This window comes from Colletotrichum tamarilloi, assembly GCF_030869305.1.
Source record: "Colletotrichum tamarilloi strain Tom-12 chromosome Unknown Scaffold_130.1, whole genome shotgun sequence".
Taxonomy (NCBI): domain Eukaryota; kingdom Fungi; phylum Ascomycota; class Sordariomycetes; order Glomerellales; family Glomerellaceae; genus Colletotrichum; species Colletotrichum tamarilloi.
This window is the reverse complement of record NW_026849513.1, coordinates 56282-76201: the sequence shown is the minus strand read 5'-3', so window position 1 is coordinate 76201 and position 19920 is coordinate 56282. Positions and strand designations below refer to the sequence as shown.

Here is a 19920-nt window from a genome sequence, read left to right as displayed (position 1 = left end):
TCATGAGGTAGAAAACACACATAACACAATACTTCGGCCATTCCAATTGGTAGAAACAATTATTTTGATGCTTGCGACAGTACAACGCCATTCAGGCAAAACATATAGATTTCTGGATACGCCAGAATGCAGCTACGCCTTACAACATACATGATACATTATTGCTTCCTTTCCCTCCCTCTGGGCAGTCTTGACGCCATGCCCAACTCCAGAAAGCAGTCTCCCTCTGCACCCTAGCTTCTCTCTTTATCCTTTTTCTCCTATCGCCTATCTGGCTCCGGCCATCAGTCCTTCATAGTAGGAAAGACCCAGTTGCAGTGAGTGCTTGAGGTGACCGTCCTCTGTGACGGGGAGACCTAGTACACGAGGAACATCCTATGAAGGAGATTTTGTTAGTGCATTGCGTTAACGAGAAGTGGTCCTCGGACATTCTTACCTGGTCTTGTCTGGACGTCTCCACCATAACCTTAGCTACTGTTGAGCTCATCTCTGAGATGGCTGCCATACTCGTTACGTTGGCACTCTCTGCATGCTCGCGCATGGCAGGAAGGCCCGCAACCAACTTCTCGAGGGTAGACGAGGAGATCTGTTGCCGCTGCCTGCGACTATCCACAAGCTCCAAAAAGGCCTTGTAGACCTCACCACCCAGAGTCCAGCCTGCGATGTCGTTCTTGTGGTCTTCAAAACGGGCCAAAATAGAGGCCAGTTCATTATAATCGCGGCTGATGACGGCAGAAGGCGCAACTTTGTGCACGAAAACCTCGTGGGCCTCGAAATATGAGCCGGCACGGAGTAGGCACTGCACTTCGGAAGCAGCATCTCTCTTCACCGCTCGCATGTAAAGAGCCTGGGCATCCCAAATCCAAGAGGCCGGCACCTTCAAAGTGTGAGCGAGCGTGGCGAAGTTACTTCCGTTTTCCGGACCCAAAAGAGCAGCATGACGGCAAAGGTTATCTTGAACAGCCTTCGCCCTTCTGTCTGCCTGGCTGAGATGCAGCAGCACAAAGGTGGCCTCCAGCCAACTGCCCTCGTTGATGAGCTGATCGGCGAAGGAAATTGTCAGAGCGTCAGCCTTTTCCGTCGCGTCGCGACCGTAAGCAACCTTGCCAGTAGAGAGGAGCGCGCGGCTCAGTTGCCAGCTAAGCCGGACGTCCAGTGGTGATAGTTGACTGTTCTCTGGCCGCAGGACAGCTTCCAAATCGGTCTCGCTGTCCGCGTACAGCTTGAGCAAGCCCCATAGGAGGTCTTCCCGCAGGTCTTGGTCTTGGTCTTCCCAGAGTGCCGGAATGCCTTGCTCAACGTACCACGTCTGTGGACGCTGCTCCCTGTCCTGAGTCACGTCCTCCTTGAACACGCGGACCGCGGCCGAAAGGTCATCTTTGCGCGAGATTGAGTACCATAAGCGAAGACCAAATGCTTGCTTCCAATCCAAGCCAAATCGTTCGGAAATGACAAATGACTCAATGCGGTCATGAAGGGGAACCTCCTTTTTCCCTTCACACACGCACACGTTGCCGCTCAGAATCTCGTATATCGCTCGGACAGGGTCGGAGAACTCAGACAGGAAGTTAGCATCTTGCCACTCGCTGAGTTGCTCGCGCATGTCTTTCTTTGACTGGTCACTGCTACCAATCAATGATACTAGCGTCGCAAGGTGGAAATCCTTCCCGTCTAGCAAGTGTTTGCAGGCATCTTGGACACGGTGACCAGACAAGGCTGCAATGGCCTTCTCTTCGCTGGACTTTGCAAGAGCAACAGACCGTGATGATGCAGAGTCAACAAGCGTTGCCCAAAATTGGGATAGCGTGCTTCTGCGAGACTCAGTGCTGGCGTCGCCGTCAAACAGAATGCAAGCAAGATCCCAAACAAGCTTCTCGTTCGCATTCGCGGGGTTGCCTGAGTCCTGGTCATGGAAAAGAGACTTGAGCGAACCAGGCTGCAACGACAGCTTCGGGACATCCCCGACGAGCTCAACGTTGGTTAGGCGAATGTGGTTTTCGAGGGCTTTAGCAGAGTCCTGACATGTGTTAGTCGCTGTACCTCATGGCGTGCCATCAGACGAGCTCACCTCATTGGAAAATTTGGCCGCCTGGATTTCTCGCCCTTCTGCTTGGATGACATTCTTCGTGATCATCAGGTTGCTGGCTGCGCCTTTCTTGCTGGCATCCTCAAGAGACGAACGGGTCGATGTGAACAGCAACGTTCCGTCGGGTCCCCAGGTGGGCCTCATTGAACTGTGAAAGGCGTGGTCGGCATCACTCATATCGGACTGGTCAACGAAAGACTTGGTTTGTCGCTCGTAGGGCCACTAGAAAGAAATTTATTTTAGTCAACTGATCTCATCTTAAGTACAGGATAGTCAATCAGAGCCCGAAACCGTTTTGCCGAGTTTTGGCAACCCCTAGACCATGAAGTATTCACCAACCTGAACAAAGCCTCTCGTCTGCGTAGGCGCAGGCGGCGCCTTTGCCTTTTCAAACAGCGAGTTCATCAAATCGATGCTTGTAGCGAATCCACGCCCGTCTGACACAACTCGACCTCTCTGGCTTGCTGCATCGGCATCGTCGGCAGCTGGACGCAATGCTGTCTCGTTCACACTTCGCAAGAACGCCCGATCTCTCTTTTGAGGGCTGACAGACCGCTGAAGCATGTCCATCCACTCGTCTCCACCGGCAACCTGAAGCTTCATGGGAGTAGCCGAACCCTTCAGTGCCCGCATCCTTGCTCGAAGAATGCCTCCTGGTGTTTCGCTTGTTGGGGCAGTTCCATCGCCTTCCGGCGAGTCGATTGGTTGCTCCGCGGCAAGATGGCGTCTGACTGGAGTACCCACCATGTCCTCGTCCTCAGACGTGCCATATCCGTTGTCCTGATCGTCTGTCTCCTCTTCAGTCGACAGAATGAGCGCATTGGACGTCGGACCCGCGAAGCTATCCCCTAAAAAAGACTGGCGCTGGGAGGGGCGTTGAGCATCTTCGATGTCACCGAAGTCTTCATCACGTTGGTCGAATGCGCCAGGAAGAGCGCGTCGCTTGTTTCTGCGGAAGTCAAAGGTGTCATCTTCCCTTGGGCTGGACTGCGAATCGTAGGAGTCTTCCTGAGAAGCGTTGCTGAAAGAAACTTCCTCCTGGGGCTGCTGGACTGCAGACTGCTCTGGCTCATCGTCATCTTCATCATACTCCAAGCCGTAGGTGGTGAAATGTTCAACAGAGAACTTCCACACGCCAGTATCGGTGTTATAGCTTTCAAAGGTTGTGTCTTCGATGCGCTTCAGGCGCTCAATGTGCTTGTTGAAACGTTTGGCATCGTTGCTAGGGCGCTTGTCTCTACCACGTGGCCACGACTGTTCCAGAGAAATGAGAGCCGGAACATTCAGCCCCTTGCCGACAGGAGGCTTCTTGGCTGCAATGGGGTAAACAGTCGCAGATCGAGTTTCAAGAATGACGATTCCACCAAAGATCTCGTCCAGATCAATGTTGGTAAGATCGACGGGGACCTTGAAGCGAACACTGCCGACGTTGTCTCTACCCACAGTGAAGTTTGTGACTTGTTGACGCTGCATTCTGTTCATGTTGGCGAGAGCTTCCTTGGTCGGGCTCATCCAGTAGGCACCGGGGGCGGCGTCGAGACCCTCCTTATTGACTTCGGGTGTTTGGGAGGAAATATCTTCCTCATGGACGATAGTCAGCTCTTTACCCTTGCTGGGATCTGCCTCTGCGGTAGCGCTAGCGGGCTTGCTTCCGTTAACGTTGACACTGGTCGGAGTCGATTCTTGAGCGACGTTTCCGACTCTTGGCACAGATCCCAAGACACTGTCATTATCATCGACTTCAGGGGTGTCCATCGTGCTAGTATCGAAGCTGACCCTCTTCGACAGCTTGCGAGAGCCATTGACCAGATCAGTAGACGGCTTTTCCTTGGTAGGTGTAGAGAATAGGTCGCTGCGCATGTCCTTGTTGATGATCAGCTTCTTGACACTTCCGTTCTGGCCGTAATAGCGGGGTCCAGAGCTGGCAGAGAAAGCACCAGGTGCAAGGATGCTATCTTCAGCATTGAAGCTTCTCCGCAGGTTGCTGGTTGACACGCTCTTGCTCAAGCTTCGGTTGAAGCTCGAGGAACCCAATAAGCTTCGACTGGCACCGCCAGGGGTGCTCGCTGCGCTTGAAGGACTGCCTCCGGGTGTACCATAGGTGCTGTATGAAAACCCAAAGCCTCGCTTTTGGGGAGTGACGAAGCGAGCGGCTGACGCGGGATTCAACTTGTACATGGGCAAGATCGAGCTACGTCTAGGCTTAGACTTGCTTGAAAGAGGTGTGGCCAAAGGTCCAGGATTAGGCGTCTCTGAGCCTCCCAGGTTGGAGAAGAGCGACGGCGAGCCATAGGCAGAGACGTCATTGATGTTGGCCGTGAGAGACTGGGGGCCTTGGCTGACCCCTTGGGAATTGCCCAGCAGTGAACCACCGAACAAGGAGTTCTGCGGTTGCTGTTGCTGCTGGTTAGCGCCTCCGAACATGCCGCCCTGCTGTTGATTGTTTTGTCCACCAAACATGCCGCTGCTGGCGGGTTGAGATGAGCCAAACAGGCCACCAGGCTTGGCCTGGTTTTGGGCTCCTCCAAATAGAGAAGTTTGTCCAGTCTGTTGCTGAGTCTGGTTATTTTGGCCTAAGCCGCCGCCGAACAGGCCGCCACCTGCGTTGTTGGTCTGTCCTGCCGGGTTGGACCCAAACAAACCGCCGCCGGTAGCTGCCGGCTTCGCGCCAAAGAGACCTCCGCCAGTGTTGGTGTTCGTGTTCGTGGCACCAAATGAGGTGGAAGAAGTGTTTCCACCGCCGAAAAGTCCTCCACCTGTCGTCGCGCCGCCGCCGCCGCCTCCAAAAAGACCACCTCCTGTTGCTGGCTTCTGCTGGGTGTTTCCGAATAGTCCACCGCCACCCGTTTGCTGGTTTTGCTGACCGAATCCTCCACCAAATGCTGAGCCGGTGTTCTGCTGCTGAGGCTGTGCTTGATTATTGCCAAAGAGGCCACCACCTGTAGCTTGTCCGGTGTTGCTTCCAAATAGCCCACCCGTAGTGCTGGCGTTGCCGGCGGTGTTGTTGTTCGCACCGAAGCCGGTGGTCGCGGTGTTCCCAAAGCCACCAGTAGTCGCTCCAGTGTTTCCGAAGCTAAAGCCTGACGGCTTGTTTTGGGTTGCGGTATTGTTGTTCGAGCCGAAAAGACCGCCCCCAGTGTTGTTGTTAGTAGCCCCGAACCCACCAGTGGTACCCGTGGCGCCGAAACCTCCAGTAGAACCACCGCCAAAGAGACCGCCAGACTGAGCAGGCGCCGCTGTGGTCGCCGTTCCGCTACCGAAAAGGCCTCCCCCGGTCGCCGGATTAGCGGCATTGTTTCCAAACAAGCCGCCGCCGCCAGCACCGAAACCTCCGGTAGAACCACCTCCAAAGGCGCCAGTGGTTGTTGTTGTGTTTGTGGTGTTGTTGGCTCCACCACCGAAAAGGCCTCCTCCAGTAGAGGCGCCTGTTCCGAATCCTGTGGTCTGCTGGTTGTTCGTTGCTCCGAATCCGCCACTGCCAAAGTTGGAAACACCAAAGGCTCCTCCTCCACTGGCATTGCCATGACGACGGCCTTGAGCATAGTCAGCCAACCTCAACTCATCGGACGACCACTTCTTGTACGGCTCTTGGAACAGGATGTTTTGGAAGGAATTGGATTGATTTCCAGCTCCAGTAGTCTCCTTCTCTTGGTGTGCTTGGAAGGGGGTGATCGCGGTGCCTGGTGGGTCGCCAACGTTGGATCCGATGCCGGGGTTCATGGTCGCGCCGAAGCCACCGCTGGCAGTATTCGTAGTTCCGCCGAAACCAGTAGACGTGGTACCGCCAAAGAGCGATGTGCCGCCGGTAGTATTAGCGGTGCCGGAGCCGAAAGCGGGCTTGTTGGCACTGCCGAATAAGCCTCCGCCCGAGGTGCCTCCGAAAGGCGATGAGGTATTCGTGGTTGTGGTGTTGGCGCCAAAGCCGCCGAATCCTGTAGATGGAGCGGCTGTTGTGTTGGTAGTGCTGGATGCACCGAACAGGCCACCTCCGGTAGATGGAGTGGCCCCAAAGGCGGGTTTCGCGGCACCGAATGTCGAGCCTGTGTTGGCGCCGAATCCTAGAAAACATGTAAAGTTAGCATGATACTGATGGAGCCTGTGCATCATCCACTCCTGACAGCGGCGAGATCAACCTACCCGATGATGTGCCGCCAAAAGCACTGGTTGTGCCGCCGCCGCCGCCAAACAAGCCGCCAAACAAGCCGCCACCGGTATTGGTGGTACCGGTAGACCCAAAGGCATTGTTTGTAGTGTTGCCAGAGCCGAAGCCTTGAGCACACGGTAGTTAGTTGGCAGGCAATCGGGGGAGGAGTGGAATAAGACAGGACGACAAGGTGAGGTGATGCGACGGAGAAGGATTCGACTTACCAGTGCTAGCAGTGGTGTTGTTGGTAGCCCCGAAGCCGCCAAAACCAGTAGATTGCTGATTGTTGGTCGAGCCAAAGCCGCCGAAGCCGGTGCTGCCAAAGCCGGACATGATGGGCGATGACTAGCAGCGACGAAGTCGTGATACAGTCGTGGCCAGTTGATCGATGGCGCGACGAGGGCGTTAGGTCCAGGCTCGTGGACGCGGTATGTGTCGCCGACAATCAGTTGCGGGCAAACATCCAGCGCAATCGGGTCGGAGGGGTGCCGATGATGTTGATGTGCTGTCGTCGCGTCGGCGGGTTCGATTGACGACGTGACTTGGGTGAGCTGTGTCGAGTACACCTAGCCAAGGTTGTGGTCGAGTTTTTTTTGCACTTTGCGAAGCGCGCTGAGGAACGGAGAGATACGTGGAGAAAAAAAGGCTGGGGGGGTGGGAAGGGATGCGCGCTGCCCAGGTACTGACTGGTACGAAAGGGGCAGGGGGATTGAACAGCCCAAGGAAGGTACTGGGGAATGCAAGTCGTCAAGACGTCGACAGAAGCAGCAAGACAACAAAAATGCAACGGTCAAAACTGCTGTCAAACTTGCCAGGTGAAGTTTGCGGGTTAGTCGCGTGTGCCTACGAGAAGGGTGAAATGATTTAAGTAGGTAAATGGCCTTGAGCTCACGTCTCTTTGCAGAGGTTACTTCCAAAGCTGGCGCGGTTGGAAAGGTGCCCAAGTAGCGTAGGAAGCTTAGGTAAGGTAAGGTGGTAGCTCCCGCGGGCGAGATCTAGGCGTGCTAGGTAGCTTCCGGCAACTGCTGCCTGAGGACAATAGCTGTCTCCGATTCGACAACTTGAAGGAGCTTGAAGAAATCAGCCAATGATCAAGCTAGAATCCTGTTCCAGGCAGTTGTAGGCAGAGCCACCCGCAAGTAGCTTACGCCTAGTTTTATTAGTAATGGTACCTTTGCATCTCTTACATCGTGGGCATAAACGACTTCCACGAAAACGCCTGCTAGGTCATCAGATCACGTTTTCGCTGTTGACGTTGATTCATACACTCAAATGCATGTTTCCCGAGGAATTTTTACTACTTGAGATTCTCTTCATTCGTTCCAATTGGTCAAGTGGTCTTCCGTTGAAAACAGGGAGAGTCTGGACCTTGTGCATATGTCAGAAACCTGTCTCTCTATTATGAATACACAGCCAGTTGGTACTCATTTATAAATCTACCTAGGCTGCCACACTCGCCGTGCCCCTTTGGTAGAAGCGAAAACCCAACAGTTTTTTTTTTTTTTTTTTTTTTTTGGCCAAGATGGTTACTGGGTGTAGGTGCTAACCGTGATCATCTTGCATGAAAAGCATGGTACTGTGCAATCATCATGGCACGACGTTAAACCCCTCCATTGCTCATCACTGAGGTCGTTGGCGGGTGACAGGACATCGGCTTGTGGTACATGCTGTGGCAAAATTTCAAAGATCATAAATGGCTCATTGAAGAGCGCTATAGGCAAGCTGTGTAAATGTAAATCGAAGCAAACCGCCGGCCAACTATGAACAGGAACAAGTTGAGTCCTCTGCCGGGTATGTGACCGCACCGCAAGTAAGAACCTCTGCATCCCCCAGACTCTAAAAAAAAAAAAAAAAAAGGAATCCTTTTGAGCCTCAGTACAAACATTTGTTGGCTTGAACAGCGCCGATGATCAAGCGCCCACGTCAGCCTCGTAGTATATCCCCACGTGACACGGTGACCTAAAACTGAATGAGGTCCTGCGGCTGCGTGTTTTGCTGCTGTGGTCTTCCGACCGCAAATGGATTGTTGCTGCCATTGATACCTGCAGGACCTGTGGCAGCCGGCATTTGCTGCCCATATGACATACTAGGCATGCCTGTGAATTGTGATCGGAGGAAAGGGTTGCTTCCAGTTGCCTCTGCAGTAAGTCGCTGGGCACCAGAGCCGGCGCTGTTGACAAAGGTCCCAGGTGCAGTGTGCTGCGCTGGAATACGTGTCTGGCCGGTGTTGCCGTATGTGTCCATACCGTCTCCCCCAGCAAGTAGCGCATTGAGCTTGGCTTCGTGGTCCGTAAGCTCCTTCTGCGGGGTTCCAAAGGACGGCTGCGATGTGAGTTGAGGTTGCTGAGGTTGCTGAGGCAGCGGCGGCTGCTGCTGCTGCTGAGCGAAGCTGGGCTGGCTGAAAGCTGAGAGTGTCTTCTGTTCTGGCAAGGGGGGCATAGAATTTTGCGTCTGCGGGCGGCCAAATGAGGACGCGAAGGGGTTGTTGGAACCCGTTTGCATTGGTTTCATTGGGTTGCCCGCCTTCATCGAACCGGTCGACCACGGGTTGTTGCTCCCTGGCTGCGAGGCTGTCTCCTGAGGGGTAATGTTCTGCTGGGCGTAAGGGTTGTAGCCCGTTGGCTGCGGCTGGAAGCCTTGCATGCCCTGTTGCTGTCCGTAGGGGTCCATGCCGAAACCGTTTCCGCCGTAGCCATTCTGGAACCCTGTCGCCTGCGGCTGTTGGTATCCGGTATACGCATTGTTCATGTAACCGGTGGGTTGCGTCTGAAGTTGGTTCTGGTCGATGGGATTGGCGAAGAAGTCCACAGCACTGCCTTGCTGATAGCCTTGGTTAAATCCAGTGTACTGCGGTTGCGTTGACTGGACGGGGGTGTCGTCGAAGAGGAGCGAGGCGTTGTTGTCTTCCATCTCTCGTCTGCGCCTTTCGTCCTCCTCTTTGCTAAGTTTGATCGCCTTAGCTAGGTCATCATCCTCGCTTTCGTTGGCGCCGCGGCCGGCTCGTTTCCGGCGGTCCTCTTCCTCCTGATGCTTGCTAGCCTCAATAGCGAGTCTGTATTCGGTATCGTCCTCGTTGCTCATGCGGCGGCGGACTCGCGGTTGAGTAGGGCTGGTATGCTGAGGAGCGAATTCTTCTAACCCTGTGACGCGGGATTTCCATGACTTGCGATCGCTTCTTTCGGCTCGAAGCCTCTCTTCGTCCAGAATGAGAGACGTAAGTTCTTTGGCGGCAACACGTACTGGTCACTGTCAGAAACCTCGCGAATTGACCAAAGTGAATGCACTAGGAACAGTAGAGGGGGCGCATACCGTTTTGGCCAACATCTCTACCGTCTTCATCGATGTACTGGAACTCGCGCAATGTCTTGATGATGTAGATGCTCTGTCTCGCCCACGTCACGACAAGCTCGGAGCCCTCGTGCAGACAGTAGTCGAGCACCTTGAGGGCTTTCAAAACGTGCCTCCAGTTTTTTCCCTTGTCGTTCAAACGCTTGTCGAGCATGTCCATAATTTCATAGAACTCGGTAGATCTGAAATGTAAACTTAGCGGACTCCCATAATCGACGGTGAAGGGAAAAGCCTACGTGTTGTACGTGAGCTGAGCAATCTCGCTCATTTGAGTTCCGGTAGGACCCCATGGATCGTTACTGGTTGCTAAAAACGAGTGTCAGGATGGGTTCCAAGGAGGACGAATGCTCGGGAGATCTGCGACTCACCTTCTCTAACCTTGACCTGGACACTGGAGTAACCCTTGGTCACGTTCTTGACACTTCGCATAACCTTGGACATTTTGGCGGTGTTTTGGTCGTCGGCCCGTCCGAGGGTGTTGTTTTGTCAGTAGGTGGTGTGCGATGGATTGGTAGGCGATGCCAAGTCCGGTTCCCGTGAGGAAGGGAGGTTGGGTATTGTTCGGGAGAAAGTGGGCTGTCGGATGCGCTGGAAGATAGTGACGACAGACGCGATGTACCTGGGTGCGACTAGGGCGACAACAACGGAGAGCTTGGGCCCAACGCAGGCGATTGCTGATTGCTGATGCGACGAGCAATAGCACGCAGAATGATTGACAGTGTTGTCAGAGGGTTGGATAAAAGCGCAGCGAAGAGACAAGCTGATGATGGATGGAAGGCAAAGGTTGGAGGTGGGAGGGGCGCTTGTGACGACAGCTTGGTCCAACGAATCGAAGGACGGCCTAGCACAGAGCGTTGGCAGACGAAGGGTCGGCGGAGGGGAATGAACGGGTCGCAAGGCCGACTTCGCCAGTGGTTGGGGTGAGGAGGCAGGCCAGATGACGGCGGATAGCGGAGCCCAGCAAACTGAGAGACGGAGACGGAGTGCCTAGCTGGCTAGTGGGTAGATTTTTGACGACGAAGATGGCGCTTGTTTGTGCCTAGAGCGTCGCGATTGTCGGAAGATGGAAGTTCTGAAGGTGAAGCATTAAAGTTTGTCAAAGATGAACGACTTGAGAAAGCAACGTGGAACTTGGAAGGCAAAAAGACAGAAAGGTCCCGGTTCGGTTGGCACTGGGCACTGACTTTGACACTGGGCACTGGGCACTGGGCACTTGGCACTGGGGCGGGAGTGACGACCTGAGTGTCACACTTCATGTCTCTGGCGGTGCGGCGAGTGCGTGTGCGTAATGCAACTTGGCCGGGCGGTCGGAGACGGAGACTGCGACTCGGAGGTCCAAGACTTTGGAGCGCTGGAGCAGTCTCCTTCCAGGCCTGTCCCACGCATAGAAGTTACCTCAGTGTGGAGCCAGAAGGCTGTGTCGGTAAAGGTATCCGTACCTTGCCCCGGCACAAAGTACAAAATACCTTACCTTTCCTGACAACCAAGGTCTCAAGGTAAGGTACCTAGCACTCATTCACCTGGATGGCAAGTCAACTCAAAGAGGTCGTGGATGTCTATAGAAAATGCCAGGCTACCGAGTAGATATGGCATGAGGCACTTCGTCTAAATTAACGTTTGTCAATTTGTGTAGCGGCTGCCCGTACTTCCATTTCGGTAGCGCAAAGCTGGCGGTACCTTATGTCTCGAACAACATGCGACAGGATGTGCCTCTGCAGGTCTTCATTCCGACAAGTACCTTACCTCACACGTTGCAGGCGATCAAAAAAGCTACCTACCCGACCTAGGTATTTAAGCATGTGCTTTGAGGTTAAGGTACAAGCAGACCCCATCAGCGACACCTCACCGACGGATACGCGGCGGGCGGATACCCTTATGCCGGACCCAACCTTGCCAACCTGACATTTCCAGGTTACCTATGGGCAGACATTTTACCTAAGCTACCGTACCAGCTTACCGACCTGTTCGGCTCTTACTAAGGTATTACCTCCATCGTTGCAGCTCTATCACACGCCTACACCCTCACTCCCATGTTCACTCGAGAATGATCTTCTCATAAAATGTGTTGCTGCCCATCTACCCTCTGTGTCACGTAGACAAAGACTTTATCACGTGCTTGCGCGTACTGAGAAGGCATGTAACTCAGCGATTGGATGAAAGCAAGAAGGTGGCCAAATCGGAGGCTACGGCCATGTCATCAAGGGAGGCTGAGTGAATTTAGCTTCGGCTCCTTTACGGTTGAGTTGCTGAGCAGAATGGATACGGATGCATACTATCGCAAGGTCATGTGAGGTGGCCGGAGACGTATTTGAGAGGGACGGTCCGGATAGGAAGCGTGACAACCAGTCTCCTTATAACGGAGAATGCTGGAAAGAGGCTAGGGCGAGGTTGACTATGTGGCTGACAACCGTGGATGTCACAGGAGTAAGAACCAGACGCGCCTTTAATCAGCCACATCTCAATGCTCAGTAATGCCAACCTCTAATTTAGGTTTGCCTGCCTGCAGATAGGTAAACAAAATTAAAGCGGTTTTCAAGAATTGCAAAAGTTGTTAGTACTACCCACTCCTTTTTGAGCTGCCTTCGTCCACAGTAAAGACACTGGTTGAATACGTCTCACTAGTATTCGATTAGACGAAAAAGAAAAATGAAAATAGAAAACGAATAGTTGCAGCGCTGGCATTACTAAGAAGACAATATGGTACAAGTCGGCTCGCATGAGACTAGGAATATGAATAGTGTAAGGGGGTATCGGTTGTTTGGCATCACTCGTCCTCTGCTTGGCCGCCAACGTCACCGTTGAGTTTGCTTGCTGCTCCCTCGGCGCCAGCGTCCTCGTGTTCCCCTTCCTGGAACTGCACACGAACCACATCCATTGTCTCGTTGCCCTCGATGGTGAGTCCTTCGGCCTCTTCGCCATTGGTCACAGCAAGGCCAGCCAGCCGCTGTTTCTCTTGCTTCTCTCTAAGCCAGCCCGGCGGGAGACCGGGCCCACTATCGGCATTACCGTAATCGCTTTTCTTAGTACCCTTCGGCCAACGGCCCGGTCCACGTCCCGTTCCCCCCGTTTTACGCCGTGATGACGACGATGAGCTTTTACTCTTGGGTCGGCTTGATGTGGTTCGTCTCGCGCTGCTGCCACCGCCCGAACGTCGCGGTCTGGAGTTGCTGCTCGTTGTTCGTGCTACGATAGGCCGAGGTACACTGGGTCGCGGCCGGTCGGACCGTCGACCCCCCGGAGGCGGATATACCTCGAACCTCGATGGAGGTACGTCTTTGTACAGGCTGGCCCAGTCGCCTCCGACCATTTGTTCGGGAATAGACTGAAGCGCTTCCTTGAGCTGGGACGGCTCTTCCTCAGCCTGTTCTAGGCCAGTCTCGCCGTTCGTCAGACCGTCTGGATGTGACTCCGTGGATTCAAAAATATTGGACTCCAACTTCGGCCCAGTCGCTTCTGTATCAGTCTCCTCAGCGATGTTCGATGGACCGCCTTCGGCAACGGGAGTGTTGTCGATAATGCCATTGGCTGCTGCCTCTTGTTGAGAGGCTGGTAGCGGCACACTCTGCACAGGTTTGTGAATGTCATCTTCTTCTCGTGGCGCAATCGCGCTGATAGCTGGACCCAACTCAAAGTTTGTAGCATTGCCACGCCCCATGACGTACGGAGTCCAGGTGAGCGCGTCTGGATTCAGTTTGACGTAGTCCTTGCTCTCCCATTTTGCTATGTAGTCGTTACAGTACGAAAGGTCGACACGGAAGGCGTAGAGCTCCGTAACTGGATCACGGACGAGGCATCGGAGACCTTCAAGGGCAGAGATGACGTCGTCAGGAGTCAGTCCGGTATCGTCGGACATTTGCCGAACACTGAGGCCCGGTGCCGTAGACTTATCCTCCTCGACATGGTCAAGGAGATACCGGCAGAGTACCAGCCTCCAGTAGTTGCGGTAGGAGACGAGGCCCATGTCCGAAAGAGGCTTTTCTGGTGATCCAGTCTTGCGCTCTACGCGAGTGAGCAAGTATGAAAAGTCAATCAGGAGATTACCGTAGCCTTTTCGCTGGTGTATGGGCAGGGTTAGAATGCAAGAAACATTGTTCTGGCTGCTGGCTCGTTTCTCCTTGGAGAAGTAACCAACAAAGTGGTAGCCAAGAGCATCGTATTCGCATAATACGTAGAATAGGAACGGCTCAACATCGTAGTAGAGCGTTTTGGACCCTAAGAATAGTTTGGCGAGGAGACACAGATTCTGGCAGTAGACAGGGTTTTTTCGGCCATCAACCTCAAAGACCGAAACGGATCCATGCCGGTATATCTCGTCGCCCGGTGGATGTTTGGCTGGGCACTTTAGTTTATGACGCCAGGCGACATAATCCGAGTTCATGTACTTCAGACAGAATTCGCAAATGTAGAGAGTGCGATTCCGGCTGTACTCCTCCGGATAGGGAGCGGCATACCAAGTGTCGATTTCCCAGCCTCCAAAATCGATGCACTCGATTTGGCTCGCTGGTCCAGCATTTTTCTTGGGCCTCTTGGCCGGTGTCGCTAGGTTGAGTTGGATGCTGTGGAGACGAGCTCGCCATACCTCCTCGGCTTTTTGCTTGGCTTCATCGAATCTTCGGCGATCATCATTGGTCGGCAAAGTCCTTGATGTATCTGCTTCGATCTCGCTGAGAATGCCTCCGTATGGCTTTGTTCTTACATCGTCGGTTTCCCGGTCCAAGAAGGAATAGAAGGGATGTGAGTAGTCAGTGGAAGTAAAGGAAGCTGCCATGGCTGCAGCCAATCCATCCTGGGACGAAGCCGTTGTGTCTATCACTTTCTCTGTTCTTCTTCGATTGGACGAGGACTTTCTTGACAGTACGCGGCGAAGGGCGGCTGGCTTGACACGTATCTTGACAACGATGGACCGGCTCCGTCGAGTGATGGTAACCGCTTTTGACTTTCGAGGGGGGTGTATACGTAGTGTGCGGCGTGTATCCTTCTCCCCAGCTCCATTGGCGCCGTCCTGTAATGTGCCTGTACCATGGCTTGATTCCCTATCTTTGGACGTGTTTCGTCGACGCTTCCTGAGCGACATGACGATTTCCTCAGCTTCGACAGAAGACGTCTTGCGCTTACGAAGAACTCGAGTTCCATCCATGGGATCGTCGTTCAAGAGAAGATGATTGAACACCGAGTGAGAGTCAGGTTTGGAGGTGCCTTTTTGGGGCGGAAGCAGGTCTCGCGCTACTTGGGATGCCGTTGACCGTCTGGACGACGGAGACAGTCCAAGTTCGTGCTCAGCGTCTGGCTCTTGCTCAGCTTCAAGCTTTTCTGCATATTCAGGAGAAGCATTCGTTTGAGACTCGTCGGCACGCATATCATCAGCAGTCGCGCAATCGGGGCACTTCCACTGAGAAGCAGCTGCAAGGAAAGATTAGACACAATAGGGCTTGACGGAGGAGGGAGTATGTACTATTAAACTCCTGCAACGCGCCGGCCTCTCTGGCGCAATGTTGGTGTGCTAAATAGATACTGTCAGCTTTCTACGCGGTATTTCTCCGCCATGTGATGTAGAGCACTTACAGTTCTCTCCACATCCAACGCAAGCTAAGTACTCTTCGAAGTCTTCTGCCGGATCATGTTCTTCATCTTGTTTACAGAACATGCAGGTGTTCATCGCTGCGTCTTCTGAACCTTCGTCTTCGTCTTCTTCTTCCTCGACAGCGACGTCGTCCCATGCTTCGCCTCCTTCGGATTCGTTTCCAGACTCACTGTGCGATTCCGAGTGCTCGCTGTCCGGCTCATCTGCGTCCTCATCATCGGTTTCGCCTGGTCTGATCTTAACAGCGCCAACACCTTCTGCCTCGTCTTCCTCAATGTCATCTAGCAAGCTGCTGCTGCGACTGCGCGCACCGCCCGAAGCTTCGTCTCCATCGTCTTGCTCCAGGCGCTGATCCATGTCGACGCCAGAGTACTCGTCCAGGTTCTCTTCTAGAGAGTCCTGCTCGGACAGTTCGCTATTATCGTCCGCATTCTCAGCCATTTCAATGTCCCCGTCCAAGGTAGGCGCGTCTCTTTCATCGTCTTCATCGCCGATCGCATCCGAGAGTTCGTCATCGTGCGTGTTTGGGTTCGTCAAGGGACTCTCGGTATCCTGAGGCAACTTTTCGACGGGCACTGCTGGTGCGTCTTCGATGTCGGCATCTTCATCTGAAAGAAGAGCGCTCTGCTGCAGCTCTTCTTCGGTGAGTTGAGCGCTTGCCATCTTGTCGTCGAAGCTCGAAGATCGCGGGAGTGTGCGGGTTGCAATCGTTTATCAGAGCTATTGCTTCGAATTTCGCCCGTGAATGACAAGATTCCGGTATTCGCAGCCCATAGCTAGCAAGAAAACCAAAGGATCGAGCGAGTCTGGCGCACAACTGTGGTAATCGGCAGGCCGTGAGCGAATGTTGTTGATAGAAGTGAGCGCGTTTAGCCTTAGGCGACGATGCGCGGCAAACATGCACTGACGTTGGTACAGCTCGAATGCTGTCTCTGGGCAGAGGACTTAACGCGTTACTAGATGGTTGACACAGGTTCTTCGGCGACTGTAGAAAAGCCAGCAATGGCTTTCACGTCTTGTCCAAGGCGCAGATACCTAATCAACAGACTGGCGCAAGCCAAGGGATGCGACTTCCACACCTGTGGCGCGTACAGTAATCAGTTAATTGAGCACTGTGTCTGCACCACCTGGGTCAGAGGTTAGGTTCCCACGGTAGGTATGTGCGACATGCACCTGGGTTCACGGGGTGTGGGACGGCAAGGCAGTGGAGGTACCTAAGGTAGGTAGGCGCCTCCTACGGAGTACCTGGGTAGCTACCTGCTAGCCACTTGCTACGAGCTTCAATTCGCGAAACGCAACCTTGGGGGAGGAGCTTTTGCCAGGCGTGTCAGGGACGGAAACAATAGATGGAAGGTTCCCACTTCCATTGAATAACTTCCACAGTGACCAATGGCAAGCTGTCGGGACCATTCACAATGCTCAGCCAATCATTCTGATCGCAAAAGCACTGACGCGAACTACATATCACGTGATCCAGAAATAACCAGTCCGAGGGCCCGACGACTTGCGGATTGCTTCCATCAATTGGTCAGTCAATTCAAGGAAGCCGGAATCCAACGACGTCTCCCGTAGACACCGACGACTACAAGCTGTGTCTCTTGTCGGCCTTGCGACCTCTCGATACATACAAACCGACGAATAACGACGCTCAGCCGAACGGCTATCCGCTACCATGCCCGTTCCTTTCGAAACCCTGATTCCCTATGGAATCATGATTGCTGTAAGAGCTACCTTGTGATTGCCATTGTGCCGGCGCAAGACGACTCCAACCTCCACGATGGAAATTAACGTCGTATTAGATGTTCGGTATCACCGGTACCGGACTGCACGTCATCAAGGGCATTCAGAACGGCGGAAAGAAGCCCCGTTGGGGCTTGGATCAGTGGGATAGGGTAAGTATTCGTGAACTGGCACTCCTTCGATATTCACGTCGCTAACCTCGCTTCCTTACAGCAAAGTACGTGTCCAACCGACAGGAAACATATCCTACTGTTCGATCGAAAGCTAACCTGAAGGTATAACAGTGATGGACCGGGATCGCAGACTCACGGGCGATCTGCGGGGACAGATTGCCAACCACGAAGCGCCTCCGGGCTTCGAACTGAACCACCCCTGGAGAGTATGTATTTGCTTGCGACAGATGGCTGAACATTGGCTAATCATAACGTGCAGTTGGAGAAGCGTATGACATAGAGGATGAGGTTCAACTAGAAACATGTATGCTACTTTGTCTGGAAACCATGGGGGTTTCCACTATTCATCACCCACTTCAGCCACCCAATGAAACTTTTATTTCCTGTTCAGTCTCAGAACTACTGCCGCAGTCTATGCGATTGTTGACTTGATCGTGCCGGTTACGTCGAGTGGAGGGGTGGGAGGCGGGCCACAGACAAACATTGTAAATGTCTGCTAGTTCTGGCTTGGGATGAGGATCTTATTATCTCTATAAGCTAATCTGCGCCTTGTTTTTGTTCAGCCCATCCACCAACAGACAGGCTTGACAGATGGCTTGACTAGACATGTAGCCGCATCTTTCACACTTGCCCAATGTCTGTAATGGAGCACTCGGAGTTGCCTGTGCTTGGCCATGTCTCGGTCTGGGCGTCTCAGACGAATTCTGAATCTTCTTTCCAATCTTTGACGAAGGTGAAGGAGCAGTCGTGAAGTCTGTCTCCTGAGATTTGGTCAGATTTGTCTGGCTCAAGCTTGCATCCAGTTGAGCAATTTCGGTTGCAAGGCCTTTGCTTTGCTGCGAGCCGCAGCCAGCAATGAAGTCATCCTCAGCGACACGGGGAGTACTTCCTTTGCCGGCGCAAGAGCTGCCTGATGCTCCTGCAACCAGCCGAGCCATATCCTCACCGCTGCGGACTATATCCAAAATAGCACTTGGCCGCACCCGTTCGAGGTTCTTGATCAGGGTGCGAGCAGTTCCACGGAAAGCTTCGGGGCTGTAGATGCATTCGGTACTGAAGTAGTCGAGCTTCTTGTGATGAGCATATAGCACAATTTCCTTCTCGTAAGAATACTTGAGGGGCTTGCTGCGCTTGACATCGCTAGTGTCGTCGCCAGTGACGATACTTGTGCTGCGACCTAGCCGTGGCAAATCTCCTCTCAAGAGGTTCATGAGGATGGTTTCAGCCACATCATCTGCGTTGTGGCCGGTGACAACATGTTTAATGTTTAAAATCTTGGCGCCTCGGTCCAGTGCCTGTCGGCGGAATACACCACAATATGTGCAGTTGCCCTTCTTTCCAATCACTTCGACAACCTGGTCCATCGTCCAGCCGTACAACTCGTCGTACCCCACTATAGTAAGGGGCATGTCGTATTGCACGGCATTTCTCTTGACGGTTTCGAGCGAATCATCTCTATAACCCTTGATGCCCTCATCGATGCTGAGGAGTACAAGGTTCAAGCCGTAGTCATACCTGTCGTTGAGGGTTTTGAGAACACTTGCCAAAACGGTGGAGTCTTTGCCACCCGAAGCCCCGATAGCTACCTGTTCTCCCCGAGAAAACAGTGCGGAAGAGACAATAGTGTGATGTACTTCTTCCTCAAACACTGAGATAAAACAAGCCTTGCAAAGTTTCTGGTGGTTCTTGGGCCGCTTCACGAGAGCGCGTTCGGTCTTGCACTTTGCGCATAGTACCGGTGCCATTTTGATTGCTGCACCACGAGGAAGGAATAAGTAGGTCCCCAGCGATACGAGAGGCGTCCCAGAGAAATAGTGTCGTGTCGGCGGCAGAGGTTTAGCGCCACTTCGCGCTGGAGAAACCGTCGCCTCAGTTGAATCGACGAACTTCGAAATTGACACCTCGCGGTGGATCGGACAGGATAAAATTAAGCTGAACCGGAAAGTCGAGAACGCAGTGAACGTGGGCTTGTGTTTCTCCACGTAACATGTATTCCGGGGGAAGAGTGGTCTAGGGGGTCGGATCAGAAAAGGAATTTGTTGTTGCTAGATCGAAGTTAAGGAAAATTTAAGAATAGCATGTGTCGCCGTGTCGCTTTGATGACCTTGGAGTCATCATCGTCGGTGCAATAGGTACGTACCGCAACGCGGAATTCCGTGCCTGGATCTTCCATCACTTAGTGGGCAAGATACCTACCACACGGGTACTGTCATTTAGTGCAGAAATGGGACGGGAATTTCTCTGTGAAATACTCCTCGTTCGCTTTGCCATGCATTACAATCGTCTGCTCCAGCAACTTTGCATCCCTCCTGAGTGAACCAGGAATAAAAAAGACTGTCGGCCTGGGTTTTATGAGGAAACAAGAGACGAGGATCTTATTCGTAATGATACTGCTGTCTCCATTTTGCATTGCCTGCTAGCTTGCACGCTTGAGCTGCCAAACGGGTAATTACCTATGCCAGCAGAAGATTGATTCAGGATGGGCGTAAATACTTGTCGTGGGTACTTTAAGAGTCGGTCCAATCGTGGTGAACAAGATGACCAACAATCAGGTGCTCGGGTCTCTGTGAACTATTTTGTCTGGCGCAAAAGTGACATTCCATCATCCCTCGTAGTGGGGTCGACTACCCTGTCGTCACTGTTAAGGCTGTTCCGCGCACTCCTTTGTTAAAGTACCTACCTACCTAACTTCAAGCCTTCAGGTCACTTATCGTCGGAAAGCGATCATCACGTGGAGATAAGACTAGCGGTGCGGGTTCCCCACCTGCAGTACGGTGCAGATACGCGACCATGTTGTAAATGTTCTTATCGGGTACCCACCCTATCTTGCCCTAATCCAAATTTTTCG

At 53.2% G+C, this 19920-nt stretch overlaps 5 protein-coding genes across 5 annotated transcripts; 1 reads left to right on the top strand and 4 right to left on the bottom strand.

The window, feature by feature from the left end:
• Nucleotides 1-267: 267 nt before the first annotated feature.
• On the bottom strand, nt 268-6563 carry CTAM01_14680 (nucleoporin autopeptidase; the record flags this gene model as incomplete). Its single annotated transcript, XM_060530679.1, has 6 exons — nt 268-375; nt 437-2017; nt 2069-2308; nt 2426-6144; nt 6224-6355; nt 6455-6563. 6 exons carry the CDS (start codon nt 6561-6563, stop codon nt 268-270), a joined length of 5889 nt encoding a protein of 1962 aa, XP_060374764.1.
• Nucleotides 6564-8189: 1626 nt separating this feature from the next.
• CTAM01_14679 (ENTH domain-containing protein) lies at nt 8190-10019 on the bottom strand (the record flags this gene model as incomplete). The annotated part of the gene is made up of 4 exons (XM_060530678.1): nt 8190-9469; nt 9540-9760; nt 9815-9884; nt 9947-10019. 4 exons carry the CDS (start codon nt 10017-10019, stop codon nt 8190-8192), a joined length of 1644 nt encoding a protein of 547 aa, XP_060374763.1.
• A 2323-nt stretch (nt 10020-12342) lies between these two features.
• Nucleotides 12343-15822, bottom strand: CTAM01_14678 (MOZ/SAS family protein; the record flags this gene model as incomplete). Its single annotated transcript, XM_060530677.1, has 3 exons — nt 12343-14978; nt 15031-15078; nt 15141-15822. The coding sequence occupies 3 exons, from the start codon at nt 15820-15822 to the stop codon at nt 12343-12345; spliced, it is 3366 nt and encodes a 1121-aa protein (XP_060374762.1).
• A 1009-nt stretch (nt 15823-16831) lies between these two features.
• On the top strand, nt 16832-17352 carry CTAM01_14677 (uncharacterized protein; the record flags this gene model as incomplete). Its single annotated transcript, XM_060530676.1, has 5 exons — nt 16832-16879; nt 16959-17051; nt 17113-17122; nt 17184-17278; nt 17332-17352. 5 exons carry the CDS (start codon nt 16832-16834, stop codon nt 17350-17352), a joined length of 267 nt encoding a protein of 88 aa, XP_060374761.1.
• Nucleotides 17353-17602: 250 nt separating this feature from the next.
• On the bottom strand, nt 17603-18817 carry CTAM01_14676 (PP-loop family protein; the record flags this gene model as incomplete). Its single annotated transcript, XM_060530675.1, has 1 exon — nt 17603-18817. The coding sequence occupies one exon, from the start codon at nt 18815-18817 to the stop codon at nt 17603-17605; it is 1215 nt and encodes a 404-aa protein (XP_060374760.1).
• Between the last annotated feature and the right edge of the window lie 1103 nt (nt 18818-19920).